The 12,989-nt window shown below is 47.0% G+C and overlaps 1 protein-coding gene across 1 annotated transcript in view; it reads right to left on the reverse strand.

Annotated features, from left to right (window-relative positions):
• The window catches only part of Pkhd1 (PKHD1, fibrocystin/polyductin), a 503,959-nt gene that overhangs the window by 416,958 nt on the left and 74,012 nt on the right, over positions 1-12,989 (reverse strand). The window contains 2 exon segments of the mRNA XM_023712007.1: positions 7,108-7,251; positions 10,476-12,111. Coding sequence (XP_023567775.1) covers positions 7,108-7,251; positions 10,476-12,111 — 1,780 coding nt within the window.

Genomic DNA, 12,989 nt, shown 5'->3' on the forward strand with positions numbered 1-12,989 from the left:
CCCTCCCCCATCCCCCTTCCCTCCCTCCTCCTCTCCCTCCCTCCCTCTCTCTACACAGGGTCTCATTGTGCAGCATCCGCAGGCCTTGAGCTCACTCTGTAGCCCAGCCTGACCTCCAGCTCAGGGCGGTCCTCCTACCTCAGCCTCCCACTTGCTGGTACTGGGTGTCACCACACGGTCTGGCTTCTGTGGCCTTTTCCAAGTCTGCAGCTAGAATCTTCATTGATCATGGGATATCTCAACTCAGAGACATTCTTAAATTGCTACATAATTATGACCATTAATATAGAAAAGTGAGTACTCAAATCTTTTTAAACCTAAAAGCATTTTACTCTGAGTTCTAGGACACATGTCAGAAGAAATCAGGCAAAATGACAATCTTTAACTGGAAGGTGAACAAATTTCTATATGAGAGGGCTTATAAGCAACTCTGTCTAAAAAAAAAAAAAAAAAAAAAAAAAAAAACTAGAACAAAAAATTCCCTTTATCCTGCTACCTCAGCAGCTAGCTGGTTCCCCAGACACGCACCCAGGTAGCACTGTGTCCCTAAGCTCAAGCCTGTCCACCTCACCCCTGGGCCAGCAGGCGAGGACACAGGAAGCGAGCATGTGGGCCAGAGGCTGTCGTGCTGCAGGCACCCCCAGGTCTCTCTCCCGTCGCCGCTCCTGTCTAGAGCACCTGACACCCAGGAAGATCTCTGTGACTGTGTTTTGAATGAAGAGCCAGAAAAATGACTGACAGTGGGATTCCCCTGTGGATAGACAAAGCCTGAGAACTTGCCAGTTAGTAAGCCCCAAGGCAAATAAAAACAGGCTCAACACCTATAAAATAATGAATTTATTATAGGTGATTAAGTGGATGCAAATTGACAAGGTGGATTAGGAAAAGCTCCCAGGGCTGAGGATCAAAATCTACGGGTTTTGCTCCAAGTTCTGCCACTAAATAGCTCTGTGGCCTTAATCGCTTTAGCTCTTCATGCCTCGTGGAAAACTTAAAGTTTCCATGAAAAAGTCATTTGGCATAATTCAAGGTATAAATGCAAGAAACCCAAAGATCAAAGATCTTTCTCGTTTTAAACAAATGCAAAGTATTAGTTTCGTCTAACAGGATGTTGAAGCAACTCATCCTGTGAAAAAGTAAGATTCCTCCTTGGTTAGCAGGGCAATGGGGGGCACAGGGGGAGGCAAGGGCCGTGGAAAGCAGGAAAAGAACCTTGAGCGCTCCCTCTGGCTGACTCCTCCTGCCCGGTTCATGAAAAGGAAGCCCATCCGAGCTGAACGGGGCAGGCTTGGGCTCAGGGACACCCTCCAACCCTGCGACGGGAAACGTCACTCCCTCACGCAAAGTCAAACTAAGGAATAAAATTCAAAGCAAGGGTCGGAATTCAAAGTGACCTTGGTAAATTAAAGAAGTTAACAGAAATAAACAAAAGACCAGACGAAAACAGCAAGGCAGTAAACCACAGAAGAAAAACAAATAGATCCTGTCAGTACGAGAACAGCCCCGCTGTGCACGGCCATGTTAGAAATACGCACAGAGATTGGAACTAGAGTGGCTAGAAGAGAGATTATAGGACAGCCAGACAACAGTGTAATTTCTGAGACACATCGGGGACCAGATTACGCACTCACACACACCAGGACACTATCCTCTAGGGAAACCCTTCCTCCTCTGGGGCTTCAAACTAGGCGCAAAGGGAGGACTTGGAGGAGAGAGTAGAAAAGAGATGCAAAAAGTTTATCTGGACAGTTTCTGACTCGTGAGTACCGAGGACAGCGCTGCAGGGGCCGCTGGAGCATACGGTCCCTCCTCAGGGACCAGGACGTCTCCCTAGCAGATGTCACCAGCTTCCGACCCAATCTCTTTTTTTGCAGAACCCGGGATTGAACTCAGGCGCTTGCCAGGGAAGCGCTTATTCCACCGAGCCAACGCCCCGCCCGCCAATATTTTTTGAAGTCAGTCATGTGCAAGCCTATCTGAAAAAGTGAATCATTAGTCCTTTTCAGTGATTTACGAAACAAAGTCTCCTTGATCATTTGATGTCCATAAAATTACAGACCTAATTCAAAGGAGCTGCAGGAGGAGGAAAAAGAACAGGGAAACAATCATACACTCAAGTACTTTATCATTTCAGGGACGGGACAGAATCTCCCAGTCGCACCCCAATCTGCGGCAAGGGCCGCTGGCTCTCACAGCGCCTCTCTGGCTTTACACAAGGCAGTCAAAAGTCTTCTGAAGGCTTTATGATAAAGGAGAATAAATAGAGAGGTGGAATGACCCGGTTCTCCAAAGGTGGTTTTTCACAACTGATGGGTGTTTAGTGCCACCTGGTGGTCCTCCTAAGAGTTACACTTCCAACTGAAAATCAAGAGATGGTGAGGTCGTTTTTCTAGAATTCAAAGCTTTTTTTTTTTCTATTCAAGAGAATTAAATTGATTATGATTTGATGCCATGATAGTGGATGATACACAGCTTCAATCCCATCTATCATTGTATCTGGTACCACTATTCAATTTAGATATAAAACATGTATCAACAATCATTTTTATAACCAAGTAGCTGACTGTTTGCTTGGGTGACCTTTTCGATGGTCACATTCAGAGGTCACAACAGTAACTGTCAGGTCAGTTACACCAGGGTTTCTGAAGACAAAGACTTCTTTAGCCAAGCAATTGTAAAGAAATTTTAAATGGAACCTGGCATCACCCGGAAGGAATTCTAACTTCACACTGTTGGGGATGTTAACCAACATGGCTTCAGAGTAGACTAACTTTACATAGCACCTTTTTTTAAAAAAAAAAAAGACATATTTATTCAGCGTCATGATCAGACTATTACATTAGCAATCAACAGCATGGGTGCAAATAAAGGTCTACATTAAAACCCTTTGTTGGAATGCTTTACACTTTCCACAGAACAGTAACTAAACTTGTTATACAATTAGTCACAAATACAGTCCTCAAGTTTTTTGCCCATACACATGAGTATTGTCTGAAACATGCCTTCTTTGTAGCAGCTGGGCCCTGCCACCACTGTGCTTGGCTGAGTTCACAAATCTGTTGTCACCTGTAGATTCCCTGTCACTTCTCTGGCTCTCCTCTCCTGCTGAGCTTTCTTTCCTGGAAGGGTTTAAAACCTTCCGTCACTGCCATGGCTACTGCTGCTGCTGGAGCCACCATAGCCATCTTGATTTTGTGGTTCGGTAAAATATTGGCCTCCAGCACAACAGGGCCCAGAGCTTCTGCCCCCAAAGTTTCCTCCCTTCATGGGTCCAGAATTTGAAGACTGACTGTTGTAATTGCCACATTCATTATAGCTTCTACCACCTCCAGAATTGCTTCCACTACCACCACCAAAGCCACCTCTGTCTCCTCCGTTGTCATAGCTGTCATAGCTGTCACTCCCGCCAGAGCCACTGCCCTGTGCCCTGTTCCCACAACCCTGTCCACCACTTCTATAGCCTCTGCTTCCTCCAGAGTAACCAGGGCCGCCTCCTCCATAACCACCATCATTACCAAATCCTTTGTAGCCATCTCCACTGCCACCATATCCACCGCCACCACGGCTGCCACCAAAGTCACCTTGACCACTGAAGTTTCCTCTGCAACTGAACAGTCATTGTCACCAACACCACCTCCATGAATACCACCAAAGTTTCCAGAACCACTTCGACCTCTTTGGCTAGATGAAGCACTAGCCATCTCCCGCTTGGACAGGGCTTTCCTCACTTCACAGTTGTGGCCCTTCACAATGTGGTATTTTTGAATGACAATCTTATCCACAGAATCCTGGTCATCAAAGGTCACAAAAGCAAAGCCCCTCTTCTTTCCACTGCCTCAATCAGTCATAATTTCAATCACTTCAATTTTTCCATGTTGTTCAAAATAATCTCAGGTGATGTTCTTCAGTATCTTCTTTAGTGCCACCAACAAAAATCTTCTTCACCATTAAGTGGGCACCTGGTCTTTGAGACAGCTCTCTCTCCAGTTCCACAACTCTTCTATCCACTTTGTGTGGCCTTGCATTCCTGGCTGCATCCACCTCCTCCACAGTGGCATAAGTGACAACTCAAAGCCCCTGGAACATGTGGCATTTGGGTCTCTCATTACCACGCAGTCTGTGAGTGTTCCCTGTTGCTCAGAATGGCTCCTCAGACTCTTTAGTTGTTCCAAAGCTCAGCCCTCCGATGAAGAGCTTCCGCAGCTGTTCGGGCTCCTTGGGAGACTCTGACTTAGACATGACGGCAGTCGGGAGAGAGCCTGACAATGCTTCCTCCGTGGTGTCCACCAGCAGAAAGTTCAAATCTTTCTAAATAAGACAATATAATTCCTTTTCCCGAGAGTTAAATACTCCAGTGTACCACAATGGCCTGGCCTTGCACATCATTGAATTCCGAGCGGCGCCTCTAGGACCGCCGCTTCTCTGCCCACCTTCCTCCCCCTCGGCTAAGATGGTGCAGTGCAGGTTGCCATCAACACATATTAAATATTGCAGAATTTCTCCGTGCTCACATGAAAGGCTTGTTGCGTCAGTTTGCGAATACCTACCGTAAACTCAGTTCCAGGCCACCAGTCAGGAAGCTGGTGCACACATATGACTGAGCAGCTTCCCTGAGCAAAGGGTATGAGACCCCGGACTGGCTGGCAAGATAATAGCCAGGATGGGAGTGGCGTCTCTCAGGTGCAGCGGGACCCTGTAGCGACAACGGCCGTGTCTTTGGTTTTCCCCGAAAGCTCCGGTGAATGATTACCCTGGGCCATGAACCCCAGAGCTGGGAGCCTGGCACTACCATCTAGGCACGCAGGACGTCCCGGGCCACAGCTTGCACGATGGCTGTGCGTGTCACAGGAGTGAGCAGCGGGCATGGCGTTTTTATGTGAAGACTTTGTCTTAATTAATTGCATTAGTGCACTTTTGGTGTGTGTCGCATCACATGCACTGCAGGGAATGGCGCCCGTACGTGAGGTGCCTTCCCTGCTTCGCCCACCCTTCTCCCCTCTCCAGCCTTTCCTTATTTGTAAACCTGCTGTTGCCACCTCCCCCCTACTCACTTTCTTCCTCTTCCCTTCCCCCTCCTCCCCTCCCCTTCCCATTGAGCACTTTCTTCCCACTTCCGGGTGTCTGCCATCCATTTGGGTCCCTATTCGTGCTTTCATTTACTCAGACAAGAGACACGGTGTGACGTGTACACGCGGGGTCCGCTTCACTTCACTGGGGAGTGCGACCTCAAGGTGCATCCACTTCCCGAAAGGCATCTCCAGTTTATCCTTCCCTATGCACAGCAGTACCAGGTGGGTATAAAGAGGCGCCTTCTAGAGCCACACAGCTGTTGATGTGCATCCAGGGTGTTTCCAAGGTTTAGCTTTTATGAATTTTGCCGCTGCCAACGTGGGTGTGCACAGTCCACTGTAGTTTCACGCTTTCGCCTCTTTGGGGAAGATGCCGAGAAGGGGACTCCCCGGGTCAGTGGAACCTCTAGCTGCAGTTTTGTGAGGAGCAAATGCTGATTTCCACGTGGACAGCGCCCCCACAGTTTCGCCGACAGCACCGCGGGCTGCTTCCCCCACAGCCTGCGCAGCATTTCGTATTGGCTGATTCCTTGATAATAGCCGGTTCTTTCTGGAGTGAACTGGAATCTCAGTGGTGTTTTAATTTGCATGTTACGCATGAGCAGTAACGCTGAACACTTTTTCATAAATCTATTGTCTGTATTTTTTTTTCATCTGCATAGTGTCTGTTCATTTTACACATCCATTTTTGAATTGGGTCTTTAAATTTGGGAAGTCTGATCTTTTTGAGTTCTTTATATATGCTAGACATTAGTCTTCTGAGGAATGGCTAGTAAAAGTTTTTCCTTTTCTAATCATTTATTTATTTAGTACAAGGTCTTGCTACGCAGCTCAGACTCATAGTGATCCTCCTGCCTCAGCCTCCTCAACACTGGGATTACAGGTGTGCGCTACCACACCCAGTATGAGGGCCGACATGCCTGGGGCCAGCTGACGTGCAGGACTGGGGATGGAAGCCGGGTCCTTGTGCTTGCCAGGCAGGCACTTAGACTGCAGAGCTATCTTCCCAGCCCTAGGAAAACTTGTTCCCATTTTGCACCATTATTTTGTTGCACAAAATCTTTTTAATATGATGAGATCCCAATTATTGATTCTTTGGAATATGTGCTGTGTGGTAAAGCTATTGTTCATAAAGTCTTTGCCTACATCTGTGGCTTCAAGGCTATCACCTGTTTTATATTCCAGCAGACTAATATTTAGATCTCTGAGCCATTTCAATTTTAGTTTAGCGCATGGTGAGAGATATGGTTCTAGGCTTAATCCTCGGCACGTAGCAAGCCACTTTCCCCAGCACCATTTATTAAAGAAAGTAGAGTGTCTTGCCTGCAGTGAAGGTGCGTGGGCCCTGTGTCGGGCCCTCTGGCAAGCTAAGGCGGCTGAGTGCTTTGCGGCTGCTTCTGGATCTTCTATTCTGGGCCGCTGATCCTTAGGCCTGGGGTTTTTGGTGTTAGTTTTATTTTGTTGGCATTATTGGTTGTTTCTGTTTTGCCAGTACCATGTGTTTTTATCATGATAGCTTTCGTGATTTTTTTTTATTGAGTAAAGAATCAGGTAATTACCTGGACACTGAAGAACAAGAAAATAGCGCATCTTGGCTCTCTTGCCTATGAAACTTCAAGATGCCCAGAGCGGTAAGTCTCCACCTCTCAACGGGTATCTCCAGAAGAGCGATGCCGTCAGCATCTCGCCTCAGAACCAGGCTAAGAGCTCATTTCCTCCCTGCTGCTTGTGCTTGTCACTGAAGCTAACACTGCAAAACCAGAATTACTTTTTCCATAAGCACATGATACCAGGCAAGAACATGAGTAATACATTTTCCAGTGTTCATGTACCCCTGACCTACAACTGTAACAAAAGGCGTTAGGAACCATTCTAGCAGATAGTTCAGAGTCCACCATTTTTTATGAAGAATGGAGAAATCCTACTCCAAGGAACACTTTGAAAAGTTCATGGTCAGCATAGCAGTAAGGGCAAAACAAGAACAATCCAAATGCATGTCTATATGCTTTAAAAATATACAGGAGGTCGGTTCACTCACCGTCCAGGGGCAGAACCAAGCAGCTGAAAGCAGACACTGTAGCATTTGCCAACACTCGGCAAGGAGTTCCACACACGGCTGCTGAGATGGCCCCCAGGGAAAAGCCAGCTCCAAACACTTGTACCAGCCCTCCGTCCACGTAGCCTTAGGAGACCAAACAGCAAGTTAGGACCGTGGTGGCAAACCCCTCTGAAGGCAAAAAATCCAAATCTGCACATCCTCCTGATGCCCTGCAGGATCCACAACCCGGGTGATGCGGGTCCCTGAAACCCTCGGTTTCCTCCCCACATAGAGACTGGCCTCCAGGGTGCAGACAGACCCAACTGTATTCAACAGCCTCCTATGTCAAAGGTTCAACTTCTAATTAGTGATTATTGATAAATTTTCCACTCTTTCTACAAAAGAGTATAAAATGAGAGTGAAAATCAAGTTCACCCAAATCTGGAATCCCTCTCCAAATGCACCAGTCTCTTGGGACTCCTTCCAGAATATTTAAAGAATATATTTGTCTATCTATATCTATAGATAGGAGTATGTTTAGCAGCTTATTCCTTTCTGCGGGTGGACATCTCAGAGGAAGCATCATCAGGCTCTCCTCCAACTGTGGTCATGTCTAAGTCAGTCTCTCCAGGAACCTAAACAGCTGCGGAAGCTCTTCATTGGAGGGCTGAGCTTTGGAACAACTGAAGAGAGTCCGAGGAGCCATTGTGAACAATGGGGGACACTCAGACTGCGTGGTAATGAGAGACCCAAACACCAAGCATTCCAGGGGCTTTGGGGTTGTCACTTATGCCACTGTGGAGGAGGCGGATGCATCCAGGAATGCAAGGCCACACAAAGTGGACGGAAGAGTTATAGAACTGGAGAGAGAGCTGTTTCAGGGAAGATTCTCAATGACCAGGTGCCAACTTAACAGTGAAGAAGATTTTTGTTGGTGGCACTAAAGAAGATCCTAAAGAGCATCACCTAAGATTATTTTGAACAACATGGAAAAATCAAAGTGATTGAAATTATGACTGATTGAGGCAGTGGAAAGAAGAGGGACTTTGCTTTTGTGACCTTTGATGACCAGGATTCTGTGGATAAGATTGTCATTCAAAAATACCACACTGTGAAGGGCCACAACTGTGAAGCGAGGAAAGCCCTGTCCAAGCAGGAGATGGCTAGTGCTTCATCTAGCCAAAGAGGTTGAAGTGGTTCTGGAAACTTTGGTGGTGGTCATGGAGGAGGTTTTGGTGGCAATGACAGTTTTGGTCGTGGAAGAAACTTCAGTAGTCAAGGTAGCTTTAGTGGCAGCCATGGTGGGGGTGGATATGGTGGCAGTGGAGATGGCTACAATGGATTTGGTAATGATGGAAGCAATTATGGAGGTGGTGGGAGCGATAATGGATTTGGCAATTACAACAGTCAGTCTTCAAATTCTGGACCCATGAAGGGAGGAAACTGTGGAGGTAGAGGCTCTGGGCCCTATGGAGGTGGAGGCCAATATTTTACCAAACCACAAAATCAAGGTGGCTGTGGTGACTCCAGCAGCAGCAGTAGCTATGGCAGTGGCAGAAGGTTTTAAACACTTCCAGGAAACAAAGCTTAGCAGGAGAGGAGAGCCAGAGAAGTGACAGGGAAGCTACAGGTTACAACATATTTGTGAACTCAGCCAAGCACCGTGGTGGCAGGGCCTAGCTGCTACAAAGAAGACATGTTGTAGACAATACTCATGCGTATGGGCAGAAAACTTGAGGACTGTATTTGTGACTAATTGTATAACAGGTTATTTTAGTTTCTGTTCTGTGGAAAGTGTAAAGCATTCCAACAAAGGGTTTTAATGTAGACCTTTTTTGTACCCATGCTGTTGATTGCTAAATGTAATAGTCTGATCATGACACTGATTAACTGTGTCTTTTGAAAACATATATATAGAGAGATATAGAGATATATCTATATCTATATCCATATCTATATCTATATCCATATCTATATAAATGTATTTCAGTACAGAGTCTACCTGCAAAGGTTGGACTCATGGGGATCCTCCTATTTTCAGCCTCCCACATGCTACATGCTGGGTTTACAGATGCATGTCACCACGCCCAGTCTCAGTTGCCATCTCAGCGCGCCCCAGGGACAGGGCCAGCACCACACACTGGGGATCAAACCCCGGTCCCTGCATCTGCCTAAGCAGGTGCTTTCGTCCACTGAGCTATCTGGCCAGCCCAGCCCATGTATCCTGATTCAAAGGCTTCGTCCCCTCCGCGTCATTCTGCAGCATGACTCTTTACTTCAAAGAACAGCACAGCTATCCTGACAATCCCTCACAGATCCAGCCTGCTTTGATGACTACTTAGAACCTTATGAGAGGATTATATCGCAATCTGTTTTTAATAACTTTTCTACTGATTAGGATTTCCCTTATGCTATTTTGCTGTTATTAATAGTGTTCTAATGACATCCTTTAGGTGTACTTTTATAAAGCTAAGCCATACCTCGAGTTCACCCTGAGATGCAGTTCCATTCTCCACTGTTGTCACCCCATGGAGGGGCGGAGATACCTATGGAGCTGTCCGACAGACTCCAGAATAATGTTTTCTGGACAGAGTGCAGCTCATGGCGATGTTCCATCCTAAAGGTCATAGAATCCTAGGGAATTTCCTTAGCTTCCAGCCCAAACTCCTTTATCAAGTAAGGAAGCTGAGGATTCACCAATTCCAATCCCCACTGCAGTCCACCCAGCGGAGGCTAATATGTTTTAGGAAATGGCTTGGTAAGTACCTCACCAGTACAAAGGCCAGCTTCCATAATTCCCCGTATACTCTCTGATTACAATCAGATCTGAGCTACCTGAAGTGGAGCAAGGCTCTATGTGAACAGAAATCTAAACCATCTTTGGAAGAAAGTGCCAGGCAAATTTCTGTGTATCTAAAAGTTGAAAAAAGTTCAATCAGCACAACCATATTATACCACTTGCTCACTATTGGAGGAATATGAAATCATCTGATAAATATTACCAAAAAATCATAGCAAGTTTTAAGTCATGCAAATTAGTATATAAATCTAAAAACAGGTGAAGTATTTATGTACTTAAGTGATCACATTATGAACTCTAATAAAAATAATACAAATTAAAGATGAAAGTGCATCAAATTAAAATTCAATCAAATTCTTAGAGAACATGCTCAATTTTCTTGATGACAAAGAAAGCTGATGACCAAAGTGTCCTAAAGACACACCTCAGGAAGAATCTGGGGTAAGAGCCCAGCTGAGCTCCTCTTTCCTCTCGTCTGGTGGAATGATGTTGGGCTTTCTACCTCCTACAAGTGACAGCAGCTAGTAGTCCGTTTACATAAAGTGCCCTGTTTTGTCGTCTGCCTTACCGAAATTCTCCGTCACTGCTGTCACTGTAGCTCTCACTGTGAGCACAAGAGCCGACGAGGCCCAGCCCCGGGAGTGGTCGTAACCTCGGACATGGTGCTCCCCAGCCGGAAGGGGAGGGACCGTGCACTGGACGACCGTGCTGTTGCCAGCGACACCTGCACAGGGCACCATCCCAATAAAAATGTCCATGTTGGCAGCTCCTGAGATCCGGGCCACTGCAAAGGTCAAGATGCCACCACTCTGAGAGACAGAGATCAATTCTGGGGTGAAGGCCTCACTATAATCAATGACCCCCACATGGTACAAAATTCCATCCACCTCAATTTCCAGAGCAACCGAGCCATTTCCTGCAGGAACAACACACTGAATGAGCTCCAAGCTGACGTTCACGGTCAGACAGGCCTGCCGGCCCACATGGACCGAAGTGGTGTTCTGCCCTCTCAGGGCTGCACCCTCGACAGCCAGGAGGCCCCCACCATGCATGCTGAAGCTCCTCGGGGAGTAGCGGAACACTCGAGGCCTGGTGGGCAAGCGCTTGGAGACGTCTCCCCGACAAACACACCCATCACTTGTGTGAACGACTAACAGGTAGAGGAGTCCCGGAGTCAGGGCGCTAAGCTGGCATGCCACGTGGCTTGCATTGAAGGGAGTCAGGTCACAGAGAAGATGTACCTCCACAGACCCTAGCGGCCCACCAGCAGCACTTCCCAGCCTCCGCACCACCATCAGAATGGCAACCAGGGACCCGTTAATCTCTGCAGTCACATTGTCCATGACAGGAGACGTCCTCCCCTGCATGAAGACAGTGCAGTTCCCCTGGCAGCTGCTGGCCAGTCCACTGACTAGGACTGTGATGTTGACAGTGAAGGAAGCTCCAGCCAAGTGGTCACCCACCAGATTGGCCTGGCAGACAACCGTGTCACCTCTCAAACTCAATAGCACACGAGTGAAAGGAGCTGAAAGGTCCGCCTGAACAGGCTTCCTTCTAGGCTGGAGGCGCGTCCCCAGCACGGTGAGTGCTGTCCCACCACATGCCGGACTGTGCTTTGGGGAGCTGGTGGCCACCTGCAGCATCATTGCCCAGTGCTGGGGCACTGCAGACAGGTCAGCGAGCCCCATGTGCTTGTGACGTACTTGGACAGGATAGACGCCTGCCTCCAGACTGTGCAGAGGAAAGGCACAGCCAGACAGGCTCATGTTGTCCCCAAAAGACAGCATCTCAAGGTCACATTTCAAGCCCCCCAGAAGAATGACTGAGCCAGACAGGTGCTTCCCCTCCAGATAGAACTTCAGGCTGCTATTGGTGACTTCTTCCCACAGGGCAGCGACCACCGGGGTTGCTGCTGATGCATACGTGAAAGTGAAGCCCTTCCCCACCAAGCCCGGTACAAGCCCGTGGACGAAAGATGCGTTGCCCACCCAGACCTCCACGGGGACAGGAAGGGAATCTGCAGCAGACGACAGGAGGGCTGGCGGGGTCTCGCAGCTGATGCTTACATCCGTCAAGTCCACAATGTCACAGGACTGATTGCCCACCAGTACCCAAACCAAAGTGGGGTCTCTGCTGAACCCTTCTCCAGAGATATTGAGGATGGTCCCACCTAGAACACAAACATGGGAAGCAAAAGTTAAAAGCTGTTGTTAGGAACTCACAGCACCTGTGAAGCAGTGATGCGAGGAGCAGAAAATGAGATCCAGGTCCAGGGATATAGTTCAGCGGCAAGCACAAGGTCGTGAGTTCAATTCCCAGTAGCACAGAAAGAAAGAAAGAAAGAAAGAAAGAAAGAAAGAAAGAAAGAAAGAAAGAAAGAAAGAAAGAAAGAAAGAGGAAAATGAAGCCCCTGAAATCTTGGTGCCTTTATCCCACCCCCACTAATCTTGTGATCATGCAGACAGATGACTGATGCGCCAAAATTCACAGAAAAGGGCAAATAAAACAGTGTAATGCAGGGAAGATATCTAAGACAAACTTCAAAGTCTCTATGTGTCCTAGAAGCTAGCACTTCAATCAGCATATATACTAGTGAAAAATCAAATGCTTTAGCCTTCCTGTAATCTAGTCTATAGGTCATTAAGAAGAGTATACATATGCAATTTTATATTCATTCAACTGACATGCTAAAGTAATGAAACTCACTGAGGTCTCCTATTTGCCTTCTCTAGTATTCTGAATAATGTCTCAGCATTCTACATGCAGTATTATATATGCTGATATTTTCAGTACTCTTTACGTAAGGCATCACAAGTCACCAACCCATGCTCATGAAGTTGCTGTTGCATTCACAGACATTGTCTTATTCTCTAGTACAGAGGTGATCGGAGCTCAAACCCCATCCTCAGGTAGAGCTTGGAGCAGCATAAGTAACACAACAAACAAGTCGATGGTGTAGTCAACAAGTCTTAATAAGGATTTTCCTGCACTCAAAAGGCTAAGGTGCTGCTTCATGCATTCACAGACATTATTCATATGCCAATACATAGCTTTTTTGCTTTCCTTTTTTTTTTTTTTTTTT

Source organism: Octodon degus, unplaced genomic scaffold (assembly GCF_000260255.1).
Source record: "Octodon degus isolate 3935 unplaced genomic scaffold, OctDeg1.0 scaffold00022, whole genome shotgun sequence".
In the NCBI taxonomy this organism is placed as follows: Eukaryota; Metazoa; Chordata; class Mammalia; order Rodentia; family Octodontidae; genus Octodon; species Octodon degus.